The sequence below is a fragment of the Equus przewalskii genome, chromosome 11 (assembly GCF_037783145.1).
Source record: "Equus przewalskii isolate Varuska chromosome 11, EquPr2, whole genome shotgun sequence".
Lineage (NCBI taxonomy): Eukaryota > Metazoa > Chordata > Mammalia > Perissodactyla > Equidae > Equus > Equus przewalskii.
This window is the reverse complement of record NC_091841.1, coordinates 28,628,875-28,653,148: the sequence shown is the minus strand read 5'-3', so window position 1 is coordinate 28,653,148 and position 24,274 is coordinate 28,628,875. Positions and strand designations below refer to the sequence as shown.

General features: G+C 53.5%; 1 protein-coding gene across 7 annotated transcripts in view; it reads left to right on the top strand.

The window, feature by feature from the left end:
* CHKA (choline kinase alpha) overlaps positions 1–23,217 on the top strand; it is a 52,356-nt gene extending 29,139 nt beyond the window's left edge. For 6 of the 7 annotated variants that reach the window (XM_070564336.1, XM_070564337.1, XM_070564340.1 and 3 more), the window contains 9 exons: positions 6,695–6,808; positions 9,705–9,838; positions 10,205–10,309; positions 11,312–11,370; positions 12,893–12,980; positions 13,479–13,587; positions 15,086–15,192; positions 16,594–16,675; positions 22,006–23,217. In XM_070564336.1, the coding sequence (XP_070420437.1) occupies positions 6,695–6,808; positions 9,705–9,838; positions 10,205–10,309; positions 11,312–11,370; positions 12,893–12,980; positions 13,479–13,587; positions 15,086–15,192; positions 16,594–16,675; positions 22,006–22,065 (858 nt within the window). In that variant the 3' untranslated portion in view covers positions 22,066–23,217. The remainder of the gene's footprint in view (positions 1–6,694; positions 6,809–9,704; positions 9,839–10,204; positions 10,310–11,311; positions 11,371–12,892; positions 12,981–13,478; positions 13,588–15,085; positions 15,193–16,593; positions 16,676–22,005) is intronic. The other variant, XM_070564341.1, reaches the window with a different exon arrangement.
* Positions 23,218–24,274: the final 1,057 nt, after the last annotated feature.

Genomic DNA, 24,274 nt, shown 5'->3' with positions numbered 1-24,274 from the left:
CTGCCCGCTTCTCCCTATGTGCCTCCCACCTCCCTGGTCCAGGCGGCCACCCTCTCCTCCCTGGGCTCCCACAAACCATGCCCTTCTTCGTCACTGGAGTCATCTTTTGAATTCCTCATCTCATCACGTTAGCCTCTTGCTTGAATCCCTCCCGCGCTCAGTCTCTGTTTGGGGCTGAGTTGGGTGGGCTTTGTCCAACAGGACCCTGAGGCCTGATCCTGCTGAGCGCTCCAGTCTCATCTTACCACCGCCCCCCATTCCCTGCTCTCCAGCGTGTTGCCCTAAACTATGGGGTTTCCTTCCTGTCACAGGGCCTTTGCAGACGCTGCTCCTTCTGCCTGGAATGCTCCATTCTTTGCCCATTTCCCAGCGTCCACTTCTGCTTACAATCAGGATCTCAGCTCAGGTCCCTTCCACAGGGAGTCCCCTCCTGCTCCCTAGGCTGGGTTTCCTCCATCCTTGCTCCCCCGGCACCCTCTGCCTCTCCCCTGTACCTTCCATGGCTGTACATTTTCAGTGTTAAGTGATGGCTGCCTGTTCTCGTGACAGTCTAAACTCAGGGCAGGATGTCGCTGCCGCTCCCCTGCCTGGTGTATAGCGGGGGGCGATAGAAGATTGTTGAACGCTGGCTGCAGCGGGTGCCAGTGGACAGCTCTGGAAGGTTCTGCCCCTTGCCTGCCAGAGCACACACACTTCTTGTCCCTTCTTCTCATCAGTCTGAGTTGCCCTCGCTTCAGGTGACCCATCCGTCACTGCCGCATTGCTTCTTCCTCCTGCTGGGTTTCTGCTCAGCAGAAAACAGGTGATCTGATCTTGTGTATGGTCCTTTTGGGTCAAAAGTGGGCAGTTGGCTGTCAGAATGGAGAAGGAAGTTTGTCTTTGTTGAGCCCCTTTGAATGGCTGGTCTTTGTCAGCAGTCTTTGTTCCCTCTCTTCGGGACATTTCCTCTACTGACTGGTCCTCTCCGGGCCCTCGCCTTCCCTGGGGACCCCTCCCCTGCAGCCCGCTCCAGGAGGATGTTTTTTCTATCACTTCCCATGGACGTTGGGGCCACTGGTGGGGATGGTTCTTCTTGCTCCTTCCTCGTTTCTGTTTCCATTTCTCCTCTGCTGAAAACCCTAGTTCCTTTGAGGCTCGAGCCTCGGGGCCCTGCCACCCACACCCGTCCTGATAGCTACCCTGCTTCGGTGACGATTTCTGTGTCTGGCTTGCTCTTCAGACCCAGCCACCTATTTGCCTTCTCTGTGCTGCACCCAAGCAACTGAGGATTGTTAGACGACAATGACAGCACTGGGAGGACTGGCTCTGCCTCAGTGCACGGTGCAGAGCCTCCAGCGGGAGCCTGCCGAGTCTCGGAGGCTGCCTTCCTGACCTGAGTCTGTGCTTCAGACCTCCCCTCCCTACCCTGAGCAGGCACTGGGACCTCAGCCTTGGATGGCTGCTGTGTCCTCATCTTCCCACTACCAAATACGGGAGCCCTCTGCGTTCGCCCCTGTCCTGTCCACAGACTTGTCCTTCCTCATGCTCCAACTCCAGCTCTTCTCTCTCCCTGCCCACTGGCTGCTGCCCTTCCACCTACTGCTGTGGCCCTCTGCACGGTGACACGGCTTGCTGGACTCATGCTGTCCTTGGCCTCACCCCATGTAGCTCCCTCTGGTAGCAAGATTTCTTTTTTAAGTTTTTTTTTTTTTTTTGAGAAAGATTAGCCCTGAGCTAACATCTGCTGCCAGTCCTTCTGTTTTTGCTGGGGAAGACTGGCCCTGAGCTAACATCCGTGCCCATCTTCCTCTACTCTATTTGTGGGATGCCTGCCACAGTGTGGCTTGATGAGCAGTGTGTATGTCCACACCCAGGATCCAAACCTGCGAACCCTGGGCTGCCGAAGTGGAGCACGCTAACCCAGCAACTATGCCACTGGGGAGCCCCCCCCAAGATTTCTTTTTTTTTTTTTTAAAGATTGGCACCTGAGCTAGCAGCTGTTGCCAGTCTCTTTTTTTTTTTTTTTTGCTTTTTCTCCCCAAATTCCCCAGTACATAGTTGTATATTTTAGTTGCAAGTCCTTCTAGTTGTGGCATGTGAGACGCCACCTCAGCGTGGCCTGATGAGCGGTGCCATGTCCGCGCCCAGGATCTGAACCAGTGAAACCCTGGGCCGCCGAAGCGGAGCTCGCGAACTTAACCACTTGGCCACAGGGCCGGCCCCAGGCTTTCTTGAGAGAGTATTAACACGTGCTCTCTGCCTTCTCACTTTCCAATCCCTTTTTTTGGAAAAAGTTTTGAAAGTATGGGACAGTACAAGAATACCATAATAAATACCTTTATTCCCACTATACAGAATCAGTAACTTGTTTTGTCATGTTCCTTGATGGCAGTCTTTTTTTATATGCATTTATTTATTTTTAACCTTTTATTTCAAATTCATTGTGAACTTAAAAGTTGCAGAAATAGTACAGAGGTCCCACCTGCCCCTTTCCCAGCTTTCCCGCTGTTACATCTTTACACAGCCACAGGGCAGTGATCGAAACCAGGAAGCCAGCGATACTAACTAAACGACAGGCCGTCTTTGAGTGTCTCAGGCTTTTCCACTGACCTCTTCTTGTGTTCTGTCCTGGGATTTAGCAGCATCCCAACCTTGCATGGGTGGTGGTTTTTCCTTAGTCTTTGGCAATCTGTACAGCTCTGCCTTTTTCTTATTCACCGTATTGATACTTGTGAAGACCAGTTATTTTGTAGAATACCCTCTCGGTTTAGGCTTGTCTCATCTTTTCTCACGATTGGAATGAGGTTATGCATTTTGGGCAAGAATAACACAGAAACGCTGTTATGTCTTCCCAAGGGGTTCATAACCTCGATATTCTTAGGACTGGATTTTAGTTTTTTTAGAGAAGTAAATCTGTACAGATAAAGTGAAAAGTCAGTCTAAACACCTCCCCTCCGCCCCTCCGGTCTCTTCCCCCTCTGTTTGCTGTTCACCGGCCCCAGTCTGACACCTGCCCCCACGGCTCCTGGAATCTCTCTGGTGTTTGTCACTGACTTCCACATTGCCAAATCCAGTGGCCACTTTCCTCTTGCCCCCACTTGTCCCCTCGGCAGCATCTGACACAGAATGTCCCTCTCCGTCGTGACATCAGACAGCTTCTCTTCCCCCGCATCCTTTCCTGGTCCCTCCTGCTGCCCCCAGCTAAATCAGCTGTTCAGGTGGTGGGTCAGACACCTCGAATGGGGCATGAAATGTCAGCGTTTTTTGTTGTTTTTTTTTTAATGAAATAGAGTAGAAAATATCAGAAAGCGTTGCAGGTTGCGAGCATATAAGGTTCGTCGTAGGCGGGTGTATGTGATGAGCTGCCCTGTAAAATGCATCTCTCGCTGTGGGGACAGCCGCGTGGAAGCCACTGCTAACAGACGTTGGGAGTTCCCAGGCTCCGTGCTGGTTCCTCCTCTTCAGCTGGTTCATTAGCTTTGACGACCGTCAGTGTGCTGAGGACTGTCTCTCTGGCCAGGCCTTGCAGACAGCCAGCCCACTCGGCGGGCCTGCCAGCCTCTCCGGGCTGATCTGTCTCTTCCTTGATTGCCCTGCCCCGCTGCACGTGCCCCTCCCAGCCCCGCCACCTCATTCCTACCTCAGCCCCGGGCTTCCCTGCGGGCCTCCGTGTGGCTCCTCTCAGCGCTCAGCTGTCAGGGTGTCTCCTTAGAGTAGCTGCCCCATCACGCTGTACTGTCACCCTCTGGTCCTTCGCTGCACTTGTCCCACTCTGCCCTTGGACCTGCTCACTGCCATCTGTTTCTCCCCCTAGAATGCAGGCTCCATGCGGGTGGGGGCCGTGGTATCTTGTTTGTGTTTCCCAGGGCTTACGCAGTGCCAGGCACATAGGAGGCTTCAATCAATATTTTTGGGTGAATTTATGAATGAATATTTCTGAAGCCAGAGTAAGTCCTTTCAAGTTGAGGCACTGATCGTCTCTCCTGAGAGAGTAGGACCAGCTGTGGTTGGACGGCCCCTGGCTGAGGCGGCTGGGTGGGGCCGTAGGCTGGGTTGTGTCCATTCTGTCCTTTATTGTGCTCACTCTCCTCAGGGAACAAGCCGGACGGTGTTTGGAGACCTAGTGGTGGCGGAAAGACCACCTGTAGTTGATGCCCTCGTTCTAAGCTGCCTGCTCTCCTCCTTAACTACCCATTTTTCTGGCTTGTGACTTAGTGTTTTCTTTCATTTTCTTCCCCTCTAAGTTCTCCCCTCCGCACACCATCCCCCTTCTCCCCCTGAACAAAGAGGAAACTGCAGTATTCCATGCGAACAGAGAGGTTCCTGTGTGCAGTGCTCAGAGCAATGCGAAAGAGAACCGGAAAGTTCTTAAGTCTCTTTCCATCTCCTCTCCACCATCCTCCTGATGGGTTGACGTGGTGGCCCGGGGGTTCTGGACAGTGTGGGTTTAGCCCAAGTGCCAGTGACAGTGCTTCCTGTGAAGTCAGCTCCCAGGAGCCTTTGTCCTCTGTGCACACGAGGTGCAAATGCCAAGTTTGTCAAAATCATCGAGCGAGGTTTCCGTCTGTGTAGACAACTTGCATTGCAAACTTCAAGGGCTGTGTAGGACTGGACACACGTGTGTGTTTTGTACAGTGCCATCCTAAGGCCCTTCAGCTTAGTCAGTCCACAGAGGAGAGCTGAAAAACAGGCTTTCATTCCGACAGAGTTCTGGACGGCCGGGCAGAGCATCCTGATCCTACGCTTTGGAAACGAGTGGGGAGCAGGCTAGAATTTTGAGGTGGGAGATTACAGGTGGCTGAGAGCTGCGAAGAGCCACTACGGCAGCCTCCTCGCTCTGGGTGCCAGATTCAGCCCCCTCGTCCCCCGAGATGCCTGGCCTCCGCTTCTGCGCTTCCCTCAGTGTGGGCGGCCCCACAGCCCCTTGGGCACCAAGGCGTATCCGAGTGGAGAGGTTGGGAGAGGCGTTGCAGACCTTGGGGACAGTGTCCCGTAGGGCATCTCTGATGCTGGACTTGAGGTAAACAGGGGCAGCGGTGACCGTGCCGCCCTCAAAGGTTTGCTGTGAGGTCAGATGAGCGAGTGGAAACATTTGCCAGCTAAATAGCTGTTAGGAATTAGCCGTTCTCTAAAGGTTCCAGGAGTGAAACCTATGTGATCTCAAATCCTGCTCCAAAACCCGTGAACGTGGCAGATCGGCGCTGGGTCTGTGTTGTCGTTGTGTTAGTCTGCTCAGGCCGCGTCATGGACAACCCGGGGCGGGGCATAAACCACACGGATTCCTCACAGCTCCGCAGGCTGGAGGCCCGGGAGCAGGGGGCCAGCACGGCGGGTTCTGGTGAGAGCCGTCCCCTGGCTCGTGGCGCCGTCCTCCCCTTGCGTCCTCACGGGGCGGAGAGAGCATGCAAGCTCTGGTGTGTCTTCTCTGAGGACGCTCATCCCCTAGGGCCCCACCCTCACGGCCCCATTTGAACCCAGCCACCCCAAGGCCCACCTCACGTGCCGTCGCTCTGGGGCTTGGGGCTTCGGCGCAGGGCTTCTGGGGGGACGCACTGGTTCCCAGCGGGCGTGTGGACAGAGCTACGGATTAGTAAGCGAGGACTGGGCCTCAGAAGGTGACGGTTAGAGCGTAATGGTGGGGATTGCACAAGAAGGCAGCTAGACTGTGTAATTGTGGGGGATTATCCCCAAATCCAGTCCCCACAAAGTGTAAAAGAGACCGAATTACTCTCTGCTCTAATGTGGTCCCGTAGCCTCTGGAGGCGGCTTTTTCCTTTTGGTTTTCTTCTCACTCCCTTTGGTGTTATGTCATTGCCTGGCAAGTTCGTCCCGCTAAGTCTGTCAGTTCGCATCTTGTCACGTGAGTGTGTTTTAAAGAGCTGTTCTCTTTGAACGCTGTCTCACTGGGCCACTGTCCCCCACGCACGTTTCTGAACAAGGGGTGAATCAGAATCACCCCAAAGTGTCTTCAGACCGCACCTGCGGCCCCTCCTCAGACGCTCCGGTCCAGAAGCTCTTTAAGAGGTCCGGGGGCACCCTTTCCCGCCCCTCCCCCCAACAGAAGGAAACTGTTAAGCTATAATTTGCTATTTAAGGGAAAAGGACTAAAGAATGAATTTGAGCTGAGATCAAAAGATGGATTTTGAAGGCAAAATGATTATGGGACTCGAGACAGAACATAGGAACGTCATAGAGATTTTGGCAAGAAGACCAACATTAGATGGCAGAGAACATTGGGAATAAGAAAGCAAAGAGAAGCCTCGGGTGCTCCATGCTGGGGGCTCTTTGGACCAAAACACGGAGACCCCGATCTCAGTCAGTGATTCTCTCACCACCAGACCGGCAGGCCAGGTTAGCAGCAGAGGCCCTGGGCTCTCTCGCCCTCCCAGAGTGGTGGTTGTGTGGCCTTGGATAGGAGGCCAAGGGTGAGTCTCGTGTGAGTTTTGAAGTAAATACAAGCAATAAAATATTGATGTTCTTATGTTTTTGGAGCCAGTGACCTAAATTAAATTTGAATTTTAAATCTCGTCGATATAGTGTGCTGCTTATAAGCGTGGACCCTGCAGATTCTAAGATCTGTTGACCTCTGTTGCCCTGTATTTAAAATGGGGACGGTAATAACGATCAGATGTCCAGGCGTGGAGCTGCTCGTGCGCAAGCGCGCCAGAGCCCCATGGGGCCGCCTCAGTGACCCCGCGTGCCGCGTGTGTTGCAGGGGGCCGAGGCCATGGTGCTGGAGAGCGTCATGTTCGCCATTCTCGCTGAGAGGTCCCTCGGGCCGAAGCTGTACGGCATCTTCCCCCAGGGCCGCCTGGAGCAGTTCATGCCGGTAAGACGCGCTTGCGACCCGCGGCTGCCGTGCGCCGCAGCCGGGACGTGAGTTCTTCGTCTCGGGCTTCGAGAGCCTGAGATGCTGTGGCCTGAAGTAGTCAGTGTGACCTGGATCGTTAAACTGTATGAGAAATGGAGAAAACCACGTTTTCATTGGGTTTGCTTCAGAAGCTCTGTCTTTCCTGCAAAGGTAATATCCAAATCAAAAATGCATATGCAACTTAACATCCATGGTCCCCTAAAGCTGCTCGCTCCGAAGCTTTCCCCTCTCCCCTTGCTTCTCCCGACTTCTGGGCCCTCTCTGTAGAGCTCGCTGCAGGACGCTTGGCCCGGCCACGCCGTGCTGTCTCTGGTCCCCGCCCGCGGGGGCCGCCGCTGCCCTTTGCCTTGTCTCCCTTTGAGCGCCTCACTTGAGTCCACCTGCCCACAGGCCCGTCAGCTTCCTCTGACGTTTCGAGGCCCTGCTCACATCCTCTGTTGCTGAGAGTCAGGCCTATGTTCCCTTTCTCGCTGTTCTGAGGCATTTGTAATGCTGCTGTGACATCTGCCACCGGGCGTCGTTTAGATTATGGGTGCTGGCCCCGCCCCACCCCCACCCGGCCCCGGCCCGGCCCCGCAGAGGCCTTCGAGCCTCAGGAGCTCCCGTGAGGCGAGTGTGGGGTGACTCGGGGCCTTGTGACCAGCTCCTTTGGGTGGAGATGCTGAGCACGGCTGGCCTGTGTCCCCGCTTGCAGATGTCGTGAAGGTTTCCCCCCTTAACAAGTGTAAGCTCCTTGGGGACTAGGGTCAGGAATGGCTGCCGTTTCATGCCCTGCCTCACGTGGTGTCTTGGCCCCCCGTGTGTGCAGGCCCGGCCTATACAGTTGTGCAGGTGGCGCAAAGCACAAGGACATCTGGCTGACAGGATGCTCTGCTCACCAGGATTTAAACTGTGTCCAGCCAGGGGCAGGGGGCTGGGCTTCCTTTGTCTGACCCCACAGCCCAGGGCCAGGAGCCTTCTTGTGCTCTCGCTCCCCAGGAAGGGCACCATCTTCTGGTGTACACGGTGGCGCCATATATGCCAGCCGCCATCCGGGGGGTGTTAAATGAGTGCGTGCTGCCCTCCCTATGCCTGTTGCCTTTAGTCTCTTCCCTGGCGCTTGTCTTGGCACGTGGCTGTGTTTTCAGTCGTAATTTTCCCAGTAAAGACAGTAAGAGCTCTCTGGCATGAGACTCAAATGAGAGAGTAAAGACTTTGAAAGAATTTTGCAAATGTAAAAACACTTTGTAGGTTACATGTGGCAGGATGGATGCATCTTAAAAACATGTTGTGATAAAACCTGGTTGCAGGAAACTACAAATGGTATCATACCATTTTTATAAGCCTAATAAAATGCACATTAAAAGTCTTTAATAAATGAATACACATGTGGTGAAACTTCTGTTTTTAGGAAAGATAAGGGACCAATGAACACAGCTCCGAGTAATGGGACTGTCTCACAGAGAAAGGGAGCTGGGGTCAGGGCAGAGAGCTGTGGGTCCGTGGGACTGATGCTGTGCTCGTTCCGAGGTTCTGGACTCTGTTGTATATATTGATCACTGCATAGTGAAAGTTTTCCCGTCTTGCCTGGATCCCATAGCTGTCGTTCAGAGGGCACTGAGGGTGGTGACCTCTAGCGATGGTGGACAGTCCCATATTTCTCCTTCTCTGTTTCTCTGCTGAGAGAGGACATGGAATCCTGAGACCTGCTCATCTTGGAGCGCTGTAGCTTTACATTTTCCACGTTGCCAAACAAATTGCTGGCGTTTTTTTAGCAGAGCCCTGTGAAAGCCGATGAGCTGCCTTGAGAAGCCCTGTGTCCTGCCCCTAGAGGCCTAGCTCCCTGTCCCTTGGTGGCACGCTCACCTGGCACCTTGGAGGATTCCAGAGCTGAGAAGGCTGAGCTGATGCCTCCAGCGAACTCTCAGCGCCAGTCGTCAGACCCCTGCCATTTGTGCAGACCGCCTGCTCGGGCGCTGGCCCCAAGTCCTTGCCTGCACTGTTGGCTGTAGCTCAGAGCAGCCCCGACAGGGACTTAATGTCGTGGCTCCCATTATGCAGAAACCGGAAAGCGAGGCACAGAGGCATAAGTAACCTGCCCTTGGCCATGTAGCTTTGTAAAGAGTGTTAATTAATTTGATTGATTTGAGCTGGGGTTTCTCTGAGTTGGGGAAACCCACTCCTACCGCCTGTGCTGTGCCGCTTTGGGCTTTCAGAGGAATAGCTCTGGGGGTTTCTGTAGGGGAGCAGTTCACGTGGAAAAGGGGTCCAGGCCTTAGGTGACTGAGCTCCCGTGAGCAGCCTGTGGTAGCGGCAGCTGAGGGTCAGCCCCACTAGGCGCCTCTGCTCCTTTGTTAGCTTTGCCCTCTGAGAGCCTGCTCTGTGCCAGGCGAGGTGGGGACACCGCCAGGATGAGTGCGAGCTGGCTCACCCTGAGCTCACGGCGCTGCTTCTGAGTGCAGCTGCTCTGAGCGCTGCCTCTCGCCTGCGAGGTGTCTGGCGGAGGTCTGAGCTGGCACAGGAGCTGGCCACTTGGCCACAGAGCGCGCTGCTGAGGCCTGGGCTCCAGCCTCGGGGGGGGTGCTCGAGTCGACAGAGGGCAGACCTGTGGAGTATGTGATCATCTAGATATGGACTTTGTCACACTGGAAGGGTTCAGAATGAGCTCGGGGAGGTGGCCTGCCCTCACTGAGAAGCGCCACAGCCCCCTGCCAGGTCACCGTCCGCAGGCACAGTGCCCCTTCTGAGGGCATTCTGTACACTGGCTGAGACTCAGATGCCCCTCAAGAGCTGGCTTCTGCTCCCCCGATGGTGGGATCTCACACCTGGGGGTCACCGGATACATGCCGTTTTCTCACTCTCTTTTTTATTCCAGAGCCGGCGATTAGACACTGAAGAATTAAGTTTGCCAGATATTTCTGCAGAAATCGCTGAGAAAATGGCCACGTTTCATGGTATGAAAATGCCATTCAATAAGGAACCAAAATGGCTTTTTGGAACAATGGAAAAGTAAGTGATCAGATGGCCTGGCTCCCACTTAGTGTGACACTGGTGGCTCCCAGGGGTGCCCGAAGGGAGCTGTTGTTAGCCACGTGGTTGGCTGGTGTGCAGGTGGTGGTGGTTTCGTGCATAAATCTTTCTTGCATGTAGAAATCAATTCCTGAACCAAGAAGACGACTATTTGCAGAAATGCTACCAAACAGGTAGATGGGCAGAGACTCTGCTCCCTGGGGTGCGCTGAACCCAGGCCCCGCCCTCCCCTCTGTCGCGGAGGTTGGGGTCCCTGCGGGCATCGCATGGTTGCGTTTAACTAGGGCCCCAAGAACAAGCCGCGATGAACTGAGCAGTGATCCTTTGTTCCCCCTTTTTTGCAAGATATCTAAACCAAGTGCTGAGAATTAAGTTCACCGGGGAAGCCAGAGTTAAGCAGCTGCACAAATTCCTCGGGTTCAATCTGCCTTTGGAGCTGGAAAAGCTGAGGTGAGTCTGTGCCGCGCTCTCCTGACCTGGTCAGCGCATCTGTCCGGGAACTTAGCTCTTCCCGGTCACTGGAACTGTTACTCAGGAGCATTCCTCGGGCGCTGCGTGGCTCCGGCCTTTACGCTGGTTGTGCAGGACCAGTGTGAATGGATGGGTTTGGCGAGTCCTCTCTCTCCTCCTCGGGTCCCCATGAAGGTGTCGTGGAGGAAGGCACCGTTCCAGAGGAATGGGCAGTGACTCGGCCGCTAGAGCATCTAGGGCAGTAGGTGTTTCTGAAACAAAAACAGAACGCAAAAACCAGGCCGTGGAGCTTGCTGGGAGTGTAAGCACGTGAGGAGAAGAGCTGACCCAAGAGGCGGGGGTGGAGCAGGAAGCCGACTCGGCCTCTCGGTAGAGGCTTCCGGGCTCTCTGGGGGTGGGGGTGCGGCTTCTAGCACACGTCCCTGAGTGTGAGTGTTTGCACCTTCTATTACTCAAATACGTGAGCATCTGCTGTGCCGGCCGTTGTGGTTGGTGCTGAGGCAACGGTGATCGAGACCTTCTTCGGGGAGCTTCTGTTTTATTAGGAGAGACAGAAAGCGAGTCAACAGGTAAAATAATGTCGAGGAGTGACAAGTGCTGTGAAGGAAACCAGAGGCCAAAATAGACCGACGTAGCGGGTCTGCTCTGGGTCCGCGGTCAGGGACGGGCTCTCTGAGGAGGGGCTGCAGGCCCAGGCCAGCAGCACGAGAGGAGGGGACTTCCAGGAGAGGAACAGCATGTGCAAAGGTCCGGCCGCGGCAGAGAAGCGGGTGTCCTTGGGCCCGTGTGTACTTCCAGTTTGAGCTGCCGTAGAACGGTCGCCACATCGTGACGGAGTTTTCAGAATTGGTGTGAACACGTTACACAGAGGCCAAGTGTTGGTTTGGAGCGCTGAGACGGTGCTGGGCGTTCTGAGAGAGCCAGGCTGTTTGCATCTAGCTTAAAAGTGTGACAGGTAATAACGAAACCTTCCTCTTCCAGGTCATTGCTCGAGTCCACTCCGTCTCCAGTCGTCTTTTGTCACAATGACTGTCAGGAAGGTAAGAGTTGCTGCCTGTTATGCTGGAGATGGCTCACGTGTGGACGTGACACGTGCCTCCCGTGTGTGAGGAGCCCCAGGTCTGTGAGAGGAGGGGGCGCGTCAGCTCAGGGCACAGCCGTGCAGTGGGGTGTGGTATGACTGTTAGAGAGAGCGAGGTCGAGTTGTATCTGGACCAACAGAGAAATCTCCAGGGCGTGTTACGCGAAAAAAGCAGTTTTAGAAAGACATGTAGGGTATCATCCCATCTCTGGAAAAAATAGATTTATAGGAAAAACTCTGAGAAAGTTCAGTGAACTGGGAGCTGGGATGGAGGACTTAGACTTCCTGAGTCAGTGTTTGCTCGGTGTTTAACGCTGGTCGGACACGTGTGACTGAATGTGAGACAGATGGACGCGCAGGCCCACCTCCCCCAGCCCGGCCGCGCCTCCTGACCGGGCACACGGGGCTGCCTGTCGAAGCCGCCTGCCCTCTCAGTGTCGGTCCGCATGCGGTCCCTGTCGAAGACTGGCCGTCAAGAGGACATTGGTGTGAGCCAAAATACCTTTTACTAATGAGCTGATGATTGCTGGCCAGGTCAGGTCAGGCAGGGTGTGGACCTGTCAGCCCCAGGCGACAGGGAGCTGCGCAGACGTCAGCAGATGGGTCGGGGGCCCCCCTGGCAGTAAGGGCAGCCGCAGGCCAGGATAGGGAGGCATCCGTTCCCTCTGTTCCGCTGCTTTGGCATCAGCCCCCACTTCTCTTTTCAGTGACCGCTGGGAACGGGAGGTGTGTGCTGACCAGACTAGCAACTGTGCCTCCCGCAGAAACCCTGGGAGGGACGGGGCCCAGGTCACTAGCAGAGGCTGGCTCCCCAGTGCCCCCCCGCCAGCCACACGATGATTGAGACCTGAACACTGTGTAGAGTGGGGGTTCTCAGAACGGATGCCTGAAGAGCCAGTGTGTGGACACCCCACTTCTGGCCCAGAATTGAGCCCTAAAGGACACACGGTTGTAAGAACTCTGCCTGCGGTCTCTCCTTGTGAGAACCAGGTGAGGGCAAAGCAGTGGGGCCAGATGCAGTCCCCAGAGCACTGCGGTAGCGAGCTTGCCCTGGCATCCTCACTGGAGAGGACACTAGGACTCAGCTGCCCAGCTGGTGGGCCACGGCCGGCCCTCCTCAGGGCTGCTGGGGATGGGGCAGCCAGCTCCAGCGTGCCAAGCAGGCGCTCCTTCATGCCCCTGGACAGAGATTTGGAAAGCACTGCCCCAGAAAACCAAGAGTGCCAGATCTCTGTTCCGCAGGGAGCCCAGGGCTGTGTCCCTCTTGAGCTGCTGTGAACAGGTGCTCTCGTGCTGGCGTGGACCTGGGCAGTGCTCCTCCTGGCGCTCTGTCCTGCGGCTGACAGCCCGCGGTTGCTCGCTGCGTGGCTAGGATTCCCTGAAAGGGTCAGACCGCTCTCGGCCGTGCTGTTCAAGGACTAGTGCCCTTGACTGTAAAACACGCCCGGAGGACAAGTCATGTCATTCAGACCTTTCCGCAGGTAATATCTTGCTGCTGGAAGGGAGAGAGCATTTTGAGAAGCAGAAGCTGATGCTCATCGACTTTGAGTACAGCAGTTACAACTACAGGTAATGCATTAAAGGGAAATGTTTTTATTTCAGTCTTGTTTCATTATTTTAATGTGTGTGTGAAATAGCGATAGGACAAAATAAGTAATAATCCCATTCTGGTTGGAAGTGTCTACAGCTGGAAGCTGACGCTTCTTGTCCCGTGGCCCGTGACGGCCACGTGAGGCAGCGCCACCTGTCCCCAGCTTGCTGGGTTAGAGGGGAGTGGTGATGCGAGGCGTCAGACCCAGAATTGGGTATTTTCTCTTGGCTTCCATTCACCAGAGTCCTCTTGATAGGTGCTCTGAGTAGGGGGTCAGGTGTCGCTTTCATGGCTCAGTCGGCCGGGGTTCCAGTGGTCGCGCAGTTGGCTGTCCCCGGCTGAAGCATCACGCCCTCGGGGCCTCGGGGAGTCCAGCTGGTTACTGGAGGGGTGCTCACGACCCGGCCTCCTTCCCTCTGTGGGCGGGAGCCTGAGGTGGGCAGCGGGCCTCACTCTGCCTCTGTCGTCTGTTTCAGGGGGTTTGACATTGGGAATCATTTCTGTGAGTGGATGTACGATTATAGCTATGAAAAGTACCCTTTTTTCAGAGCAAACATCCTGAAGTACCCCAACAGGAAGCAACAGGTAAGAGACATGTTAATGTGCTTATGTGTTTATGTGAATCACGTGTCAGTTTTATGCAGTTAGAATTGATCACATCTTCATCTTTAAAGATGCTCTTTTTAAGTTGCATAGTGGTAGGTAAACCCTTTTTGCTTTAAATGTTGTTTTTTCTGTTCAATGTAGACACACACTTGACACTTGAATCCAGCTTTTTAAAATCTCTGTGCCAGAGAGGCCTGTTTTGGAAGAGGGTCTGTCCTGTCAGGGTGTGGATCGATTCAAGTTTGTGGCTTCACTTGCCACTTTCAGAGTTTAGTGTCTCCCAGAAATTAACCCGCCGGTGGGTGGTCCCAGCGTGGGTTTTAAACCCTAAGCTGCCTGGCCGTGAGGCCCAGCTCCCTGCTGCTGGCTGTAACTGGCTGGATGTTTCTGTGCTGCACTTTGCTCATCTGCACACATTTTTCATTGCTGTGAGGAGTGAGTGGGTTATTGTTCCAGAAACAGGTGCTCAGACTAGTGCCCGTTACAGAGAGTTTCACAGGTGTCAGCAGGCATCTTTCTGTGCCAGGTCTACTTCAGAGTGTAAGGCCCCTTTCTGGGAGCCCCTGCCGAGGGCAATGCTTCAGCTTAAAAGGTGCTTTCTGCTGGTGGGGGTGGGGTAGCACGTGAAAGCTGATGTCAGAGAGGGAAGATGGAGGCGATGCTGGGAAAGGTGGGAGAGGAAGAGGCGTTGGCATTCCAACCAGGTAACTAACTGCTGGGTTCCTAAAGGCGGACCAAATGACAGCCTGTTCTCACCTACAGAAGAAAAGCAGGCGTTTGCCGTGTTCCACTGCCCTTAATGTAGTATGCAGTAGTCAAGAGCAAGGGATCTCGTACACCCCACTTCACATGTAGCCTAAATGCGGAACCTGCTGGAAGATGGGGTAAACCGTCTCTTCTCCAGACTAGAATTAGCAGGTGCCACTTTATGAGCATAAGTGTGTAAATAGTCCTAAGTGTGTACATAGGCTTCTTAGGGGTGGAAGGCCCCTTCGCACTGTCTAGTCCAGCTCCCGCTCTGAGGCCACAGCTGCCAGGGTGCGTCAGGCCACACGGAGCCTCCTGCCTGGCACGCTGTGGCAGTGTCGTATGGGGTGCTGACCAGTCTCGGGGAGGGTTTGCTGTGGGCTCACCCTGCTTTGTGATCAGACAGTGAAAAACGTGGTGTGGATTCACTGAGAGAAAAATGATTGCACGCAAATTGCATTCCAGAAGCAGCAGGTCGTTGCCTGCACCTCTCTTGTCAGCAGTACAGCGTCGGGTCCCTTAGAACTCTGACTGTGAGCTGCTCGTCACTGCTGGGGAAGGGGCGCTCCAGGATCCCCGCCCCTGGGCAGAGCGGCTGGCTGGGCTCTGCCGGGCTCCTCTGATGTCATCTGGAGGAGTCACCCTGGGTGTGTGCGCTTCATGACAGCATGACATTGTCTGTTTTTAACCATCATTGATCCTAACATAATTACTTTTTTTTTCTTTGAAGCTCCATTTTATTTCCAGTTACTTGGCTGCATTCCATAACGAATTTGAAAACTTCAGTAATGAAGAAAAGTCCATTATAGAAGAAGAAATGTTGGTCGAAGTCAACAGGTAACTTTTTTCCTGCGTTGATTTCTGAAGAATGCTCCCCTCTTTACAGAATATATTTGGGGCGCCTACTTGGAGTTATATTCCAGGGGCTTCTTTAGACCCGTCCGTCTCTAGGACTTGTACTTTGTCAAAAATAGGCCATTTGGTCCTTCTCCACGTGGCCGAGTGTGTCCAGATCTTTCAGGTTTCAGCACAAAGCAGGTGAGGAGGACGGGGTCACGCACCAGCGGGGCAGAGTGCAGGATGGAGTTCCGAACTGTCACCATGCACGAGACTCGGCTGCACCAGGCCGCTGCCCCCCAGGGCCTGCACGCTCTCGTTTCTGATGCTGGGGGTGGAGGTGGGGCACCACCTGATACTCTGTTTCTCCTAGAAAATGATTAAAATGCGTGTGTATTGGTTCTGAGTCTTGCTTTTAACTGTTTTCTCAACAGCTCTCAAAGCAGGGCTGGGAAATGTCCAGATTCCACAAGTCTGGATGCGAAACCACTATTTATTCCCACTCGGTCATCTCTTTACCCTATTTTTTGGGGTGTCCTATAAGATTATTTGGTAAAAATGACTGTTTAGGTAGCTTTGGTCCACCTGGTTCTGTCCACCTTGCTTACCACAGATTGCCTCTTCATGGTCTTTAAAAGTGTCCACACCCCCTCGCTGAGTGTGCGGCCCCCCAGCTGCCCCCTCAGCTCCGCTTGCAGCCCAGATCTTCCCTCTTTGGTTCTTGAACAGGTGCAGTAGAAAAATGGAGGTGCAGGCCCAGGCCGGAAGGCAGCGCCACCGGGCTGTCGTGGGTCAGGGACCACCAGAACCACAGAGGCGGGTGTGGGGAGGTTTCTAGGGCATTCAGCCCAGCAGTCTTATTTTGAGGAGAGTGTGGATTCACGGTGGCACAGGGGCCTGGTACAGCCTGGAGATGGTGGCCTGGCTCCCACGCTCCTGTTCTCTGTTTCACTTCCGTGTGAGAGGAGGGCACTGCGTGAGGGTGAGGGTGTCATCCTACCTCCTGGGAAGGGCGGCCCAGCCTCCGGAGGCTGCGGCTTCCTCCTTGCTGAGCAGCGAGTGCTGAGGGCTGCCCTTGCTCTGTGCTCACACGTGTGGCGGTGCGTGTCTGTGCAGCCTGGGCTTCGCCAGCAAGGCCTCAGCATGAGTCCTGTGAGTGTGGTTACGTGTGCCAGGCACAGGCAGTTGGGCGCGTTCTCACCTGCCACCGGCCAGAGGTGGGGGGAGGACGGCTGTGGCGCTCCCACTGTCCTCAGTCTCTGTGGGGATAACCCTGCTGGTTCACCGAGGCGGACAGAGTCTGCGTGCGGACAGGTCGAAATGTCATCCAACTGGAAGTGGCCGCGCCGGTGCCCTGGCCGGTGCCCGTCTCACGTGTGTCCCCTGCTTTTGTGATTGCAGGTTCGCCCTGGCGTCCCATTTCTTCTGGGGACTTTGGTCCGTCGTGCAGGCCAGGATTTCGTCCATTGAATTTGGGTACATGGTATGTCTCCAGGTGGCTTTCTCTTCTGCTCCCAGGAAGAAAATGCTACGACGGACGTGAATGCTTGGTGGGAAACAACCGTTCCATACCCGAGCAGGGTGACCGGCCCCAGGACAGCGGGCCGGGGGAGGAGGCCGCGCCATTTCAGGCACTTTCCCTGGAGCCGTGTCGGCCTTTGGAGTCACCCTCTCCCAGGGCCAGTAGGCCCCACCTTCCCTGCTCCAGAGAAGTGCCCTGGGGTCCTGTGGCTCTGGTGGGGGATGTAGAAATGCCGACCTAGAGGTCCAGCCGCTGACCCTAGTCCCTTCTGACACAAGGGACACGGGGTGAAGGAGAGCGGGGGCTGCCTACCCGTGCCTTGAAGTGTCTTATCCACCCATCACGGCTCCATTCTCCGGCCTGCAGTGCCAGCTTAGAGTTAGGCGCTGGTGCTGACTGACTTCGACCTCCTGTTGCAGGCAAGCGTGTACCAAGCCAGGCTGTCATTTTATTCTAACCTTAAGAGCTGTCCTTGACATGGACGCTGTTTTAACCTTTAGTTAACCCCTCTGCTGCTTCATACTGAGTGTTGGTGGGGTGTCCTAGGCAGGGCCCGCGAAAGTCTGTAGTGAGCGCCTTGCTTTGGGACGGGTGGTGGCAAATGACTGGTTCATTTTATCCTCCTCAGTCCCGTGTTAGGAGGATTTCTGCTTCCAGGCAAAAGAAGGGGAGGTTTGGATTTTTAAAGCAGATTTGGGGTCATGGTCAAATGATACTGTAAGACGAAGTAGACTTCAGAACAGGAACGTGACTGAAGATAAAGAGTGGATTTCCTCGTCATAAAGGGGTCAGTTCGTCCAGGGGACGTAAGTGATTTCCTAAATGTGCTTGTGCCTCTTGTTCAAAAGACATAAAGCAAAAACCAACAAAACTGAAAGAAGAGACAGGCAGATTCACCAAGTAGATTTCCCAGACACGCACACACCCCGTCCCGGACAGGACGAGTGAGCACCACAGCCGGAAGGGTGAAGACCTGAACAACGCCCTCGGCCGAGCTGACCTGGCGGACTGTGAGCGAACACCCAGCGACTGCAGAATGCACGTCCTTTTCCAGGGAGTAGGGAACCTTTGTGAAGATAGGCCATGTGCTGAGCTACACAACAGGTCTCCACTTTGGAAGGATTGAAATAATACAGTGTGTGTTCTCTGACCACAGTGGAATTTCACTGGAAATCAATAACAATGAAAAAAAGAGATCTAAAAAATTCCCAATTATTTGGAAATTAAATAGCACACTTCTAAATAAACCCTGGATCAAAGAAGAAATTAGAAGGACAATTAGAAAATATTTTCAAGTGAATTATAATCAAAAAACAACGTTATCAGAAGTTGTGGGATGTAGGTAAAAGCAGTGCTTAGAAACTTACGGCCTTGTAGCTTAAATGTTTGTGTTACATAAGAGGAAAGTTCTCAAACCGATGACCCAAGCTTCTACCTTAAGAAGCTGGAAAGAGAAAAACCAGTTAAAAGAGCAGAAATCATTGAAATAGAAAGTGGACAAAAAATAGAGAAAATCAGTGAAACCAAAAAAGTTGGTTCTTTGAAAGGATCAATAAAATGTATAAACTTCTGTATACTGAGCAAGAAAAAAAAGCAGACAAACATGAACAATATTGGGTACAAAGATAGGACATCACTACAGATCTAATAGATGTTAAAAGGTAAGAGACTATTATGAACAATTTTATGCCAACAGATTTGACAGCTTCCATGAAATGTGCAAATTTCTTGGAAGATACAAATTCCCAAAACGGATGTACGAAATGCCCATATATTTATAAAATAATTTGAATTCATAATCAAAAACCTTCCTAAGGGCTGGCCCGGTGGCATAGTGGTTAAGTTCACATGCTTTGCTTCGGTGGCCTGGGGTTCACCGGTTCGGATCCCAGGCGTGGACCTGCACACGGCTCATCAAGCCACGCTGTGGTGGCGCCCCACATACAAAGTAGAGGAAGATTGGCACAGATGTTAGCAACAATCTTCTTCACCAAAAAAAAAAAAAAAAAAAAAAACCCAAAAACCTTATAGAGTAAACTGTACATCCTGGTGAATATCATCAAACATTTAAGGAAGAAATAATACCAGTCCTACACAAACTTTTGGGAAATGAAGGAGGAGGGAACATTTCCCCACTCATTTATTTGATGAGGCAAGGCCCTCATTATCCCAATACCAAAACTAGACAGAGACATTCGAAGAAAACTGCACATCTGTGTCCATCAGGAACATTACACAAAAGTTGTGACAAAATATTGGCAAAAAGCAAACCCTCCACATATAAAAGGAGACTGTTTTATGACCAAGTGGCAAGTATCTCTGGAATGCAAGGTTAATTTAACGTTTGAAAAACAAATTAGTGTAATTCACCGTATTAACAGAACAAAGGAGAAAGTCCCATACAGTCGTCTCGGGGAGCCCGAAAGCATTTGACAGAATCCACCACCCATTCAAAATGAAAAATCTCAGCAATCCATAACAGAGGGAACTTCCTCAGCCGGGGGTGGGGGGGGGGGGTGGGTCAGGGGGCGTGCATGGAAAGCTACGCCTGACGTGATAATTCTCGGTCAGAGACTGGCTGTGCCCCCACCTCTGCCCAGATGCAGAGCCCGGCGGGAGGTTTGCTCACGGCTGCGCGTCACGGGGTGCGGGAGCGCCTGGCTGGTGTCGTGAGGCAAGGGAAAAACCCAAAAATACTGGAAAGGAAGAAGAAAAACTGCCTTTATTTCATGGGTGACAGGATCCTGTACATGAAAAAATAGAAAAGAGTCAACAGAAAAGCTTTTTAAACTACTGAGTGAGTTTTCCAAGGACATAGGATACAAGGTCAGTGTACAGAAACCAACTGCGTTTCTACATGCTAGAAACGATTATAAATGAAAAAACTAAGTTGTGTTTACAATGGCATAAAAAACATGAAGTACTCAGGGATAAATTTTTTTTTCTTCTTTTTCTCCCCAAATCCCCCCAGTACATAGTTGTGTATATATATATATATATTTTTTAAAGATTTTATTTTTTCCTTTTTCTCTCCAAACCCCCTGGTACACAGTTGTGTATTTTTAGTTGTGGGTCCTTCCAGTTGTGGCATGTGGGACGCCGCCTCAGCATGGCTTGATGAGCGGTGGCATGTCCATGCCCAGGATTCGAGCTGGCGAAACCCTGGGCTGCAGAAGCAGAGTATGTGAACTTAACCACTCGGCCACAGGGCCGGCCCCGATAGTTGTATATTTTAGTTGTGGGTCCTTCTAGTTCTGGCCTGTGGGACACCGCCCCATCGTGGCCTGACGAGTGGTGCCATGTCTGTGCAAAGGCCCGGGAAGAACTCAAACTGTAGTGAGAACAAAGTTGGAGATCAGCGGCTGGAGTTCACCGAGCACAGTAACCAAGACGCTGGGTGTGGGAGTACAGACAGACAGACATGGATCAAGTGGGACAGAGAAGAGGGCCCAGAAATAGACTCACACTTCTATGGGGAAGGGATTATATTTTCAAAAAATGGTACGGGAAGAACTGAGTAGCCCTATGGAAGAAAAATAGTGAACCTTGATCTCATGGCAGACACAGAAATTAGCTGGAAATGGATATTAGACCTAAATGTAGAGCTAAAACTACCAAGCTTCTAGGAAAGCACAGGAGGAAAGCCTCGTGACTCTGGCAGAGGTTGCTCAGGTTACATAAAGCACTAACCATAAAAGAAAAAATACAGTACATTGGACCCAATCACAATTAAAAACTTTTGCTCTTTGAAAGACACCATTAAGAAAATGAAGAGGCAAGCCACAGACTGGGAGAAAATCTTGCAAATTTATATCTGACAAAGGACTCGTATCTAGAATGTATAAAGAACCAATAACACAGCAAGAAACCAAACACCCACTTTATAAACGGACAGAAGATTTGGACACCTCGTGGAAGATAAATGGCCAGGAGGCATCTTTTTGTCTGCTTAAGATAATTGGTCAAAAGAAATGCAAATGCAAACCCCAGTGAGATACCCTGCACAGCCATGATGATGGCTAAAACCAAAAAACTGACAGTGCCAAGTGTCGGCAAGAATTTGGAGCAAGTGGAACTCACTCGCATATACCGCCGGTGGGAAGGTCAGAGGGCATAGCCAGTCTGGAACAGCTTGACGGTCTCATAAAGTTAGACGTGTGCTTCCCGTGCAGCCCAGCAATCCCTCTCTGGTGTGGATCCAAGAGAGACGAAGCGTATTTCCACACCAAGACTTGTGTTCACACGCTCATAGCAGCTTTGTTTGTAATAACCCTGGAACTGGATTATTCCAAACTGGAAACAACCCACATGGTAATCAGCAGATGAATGGATAAATCACTGTGTCAGGGCCACATAGTGGAAAACTACTCAGCAATAAACAGGAGTGAATCACTGATGACACAAAGCAGGGGCAAATCCCAGGAACGTTCTGCTCCGTGAAAGAAGCCAGACCCAGAGGGTGCTTCTTGGGTGATTCCGCGTCTGTCTGTCCAATCTGTAGGGACTGAATCAGGTTGGAGGCTGCCTGTGGCCAGGAGTAGGGGCGGGGTGACTGCAGAGGCCGAGGGAACTTTGGGGGCGCTGGAGACGCTCTTCATTGTGATGGTGGTGGACCGCACGTGTGCGTTTGCGAGAACTATTGAACAGGACGTTTAAAATGAGTTAATTGTTGTAGTATATAGATTATACTTCAACGCTAAGTTTTTAAAAAGTGGTTTTGTAACCTGGGCAGTTAGCACTGCGGACTTTTCCATTTGGAGTGGGTCCTTAAGAGAGGGTCTTGTCCACACTCATAGATGGTGGGGGAAGAGAGCCAGAGAAATATGGTAGCCAGACAGCTCCGGAATAATCAGAACCCAAAACCAGGTTTTCTCACTTAGCGATCACGCTGCAGGTGACCCCAGAAACTAGGTGGCACCTCCTTTCTTTCTTTCACCTTCTTTTGTACATGCTAATGCCCCAGGGAGCTTTGGCTTTAAAAGAAGACCCTGTGTTGTATATGTCCGTCAGCCAGTGTCTGCAGCAAAGGCACATGAGACGCGAACTAGGCAGCGGCAGACACGCAGACAGTCCCGTCTGGGTGCAGGGACCCCCCGAGTTTGCCTGACATAGAGGGGTGGCCGTGAGCAGCGCTGACAGCCCACAGGCCTGTCTGAGAGCGGGCCCGGCTCCTGCACAGCCCGCAGCGGGCGGGCCTGCTCTGTGCTGTGCTGTCGGTGGCCCGGGCGGGACGCGGGCAGCGCGGGGCAGGCGGGAGCCCTGGGTGAGGTGGCTCTTCCTGTGTCTCCCAGGACTACGCCCAGGCGCGGTTTGATGCCTATTTCGACCAGAAGAGGAAGCTGGGGGTGTGACTGCGGGAGGACGTCGTGCGCTGCATCCCTGGACGGCGCGGGGCGGCCGAGCCAGCGGCCCCTGTGCTCCGACGACTGCACCCGCGGCGAGAAGGCGCCTCCTGCCGCACGCAGATGTGTATGATACGAAAGACTGTATTAAATGGAGTAACATTTCTTTCATATCTTGTTTACGATTCCGCTAGGCCTCTGAAATGCGATCGGGACGCAGAACTATAGTACAATAGTGCACTAGAGCTATATCTCAGAATCCTCTTAATCGAGACACGGCGTTCCACGTGTGGGGCCCGGCGCCCTCCGTCCGATGTGGCCAACAGCCCAGACGGGGTTCCTGCGGGTACTTTCTTTGGTTAATGTTGACTTTGAAAGGATTTTCAGAGCCTGGTGAACGCTGTGACCAGGCTCTCTGTGTAAGCAGGTAGACACTGCTCGCTCCCCGGGGCGGTGAGAGAGCAGACAGACTGTGATGTCGCTCCGTGGCCTGACCGCGGGTCTCCAGAAGCTGCTCCTTCGCCCTTTTGGTCCAAATGGCTGGCTCGAGACAGCCGACTGCACGTGACGGGCGCGAGCTCTCGTCCAGGCACAGGTGGATGTAGCTGCTCCTACCTGTTGTGCATATTTTGTAACACAGGCGAACCTCACCCTGACTGGACGCCACCTCGCCTGGGCCCTCCTACCGACCTGCAGGCAGGGAGCCTCGGCCACCGGGGTCCAGCAGCTGGACAAGGGGCCACGCGGACACGCCTCCCGTCGCCCTCCCTCTGTCCTGCTCTCTGCAGCCTTTTCTCCTCCACCTCTGCTCAGCCTGGAGCTGGGGAATGTGACCGGCCTGCTGCTGCCCCTGGCACTGTGGCCTTGGGGTGCCTGGGGGCACAGGGGGACCCTGGCCCGGGCTCTCGGGGCCAGCCCTGCCTGCCCTCACTGCTCCCTGCCGTCCTGGACGCGGGCACCGTGGGAGGCAGCAGCCCGCATGTGGAATGGGGGTGTGGCTTGAGCCGAGCTGTGAAATCCAGATATGTTAAATGTCCTTTGGGAGAAATTCTTTTTTTACCTCTGAACTCTTATTTGAATTGTTTTTGTGCATATGTTTCTGCTACCACAGAGATTGTACCATACAGAATTAAAGAAATAAAAACACACCCTCAGCTGTCACCCTGAGTGTGTCCTGTCTTGGGGGCTCCCAGTGCGTCCTTCCCCGCTGCTCCCAGATGTGAAGGCCTCTGGAAGGCCGCAGAAGCAGCTGGGAGCAGGTGTGTCTGGGAGGAAAGGGATGGCCGGGCCGGGGCAAGAGGGAGACTTCGCACTGCTCACCCTTGTGGACACTTGAAACCTTCCCCGGGTGAATGTGTTCATGTGTTTTGACAGCTAAGCAATGAATGACCCTGCCCCCCTGCGTGACTCTCACTTAGGACCCAGCTCCGATTCCTTGCCGTGCCTGCGAGGCCTGTGCGGTCGTTGCCCGACCGGCCGTGCCCGCCCTCGCCCCGCGCCTCAGTCACTGCTCCAGCCTCGCTCCGCCGTAAGACCCCAGGCTCGCTCGAGGCTTCCTCGCAGAGATGCTTTGGAGCCGGGTCTTCCAGTGGCGGGCTGCGTCACATGCTTCCAGTCAGCTCAGAAAGTCACCGCTCGGGCCCTCTCCATCCCTCCATCTCAAGTGGTGCCGTCCTGAGTCCACCCTCACCCCCCCACCTCCTCTCTGCCCGTCACTTTATTCTCTAGATAGGGCTTTTCCTAGAGTTCTGGTTGGCTCACTCGTTGTCTCCTGCATTAGACCCTAAGCCTGCGTGAGTGGGGATCAGGCCTGTTCACAGCACCGGTGACCCCCTGTCCCTCTGCCTCCTGATGATGGCCTCTGTGCTCCAAGAGTGCCCACCCCAGTGCCTCTGCACATGCTGGTGCTACAGCAGCGAGACTTCTCCAGACAGGCTGCTTGCCATCTGCACGCCAGGGCAGGGCCAGCCAGCATCTCCCTGGGATCACACTGCCTCCCCACAAAACACGCCACACTCAGCTCTGACATCTACTCAGGGTCCCTCTGCCACGACCGCCACCCTGCAGGTCTCTGCCCAGCTCTGCTCCCTGGGAGGGTGTGAGGCTGGCTGCCCTGGGCTCAGTCCAGATGCGTCTGCAGCCCTCCTGAGTCCCACACACAGCTGCCTCTTCCTAACCGGACACTGCTGTCAGTGTTTCTAGGACCCAAGTGTCTACC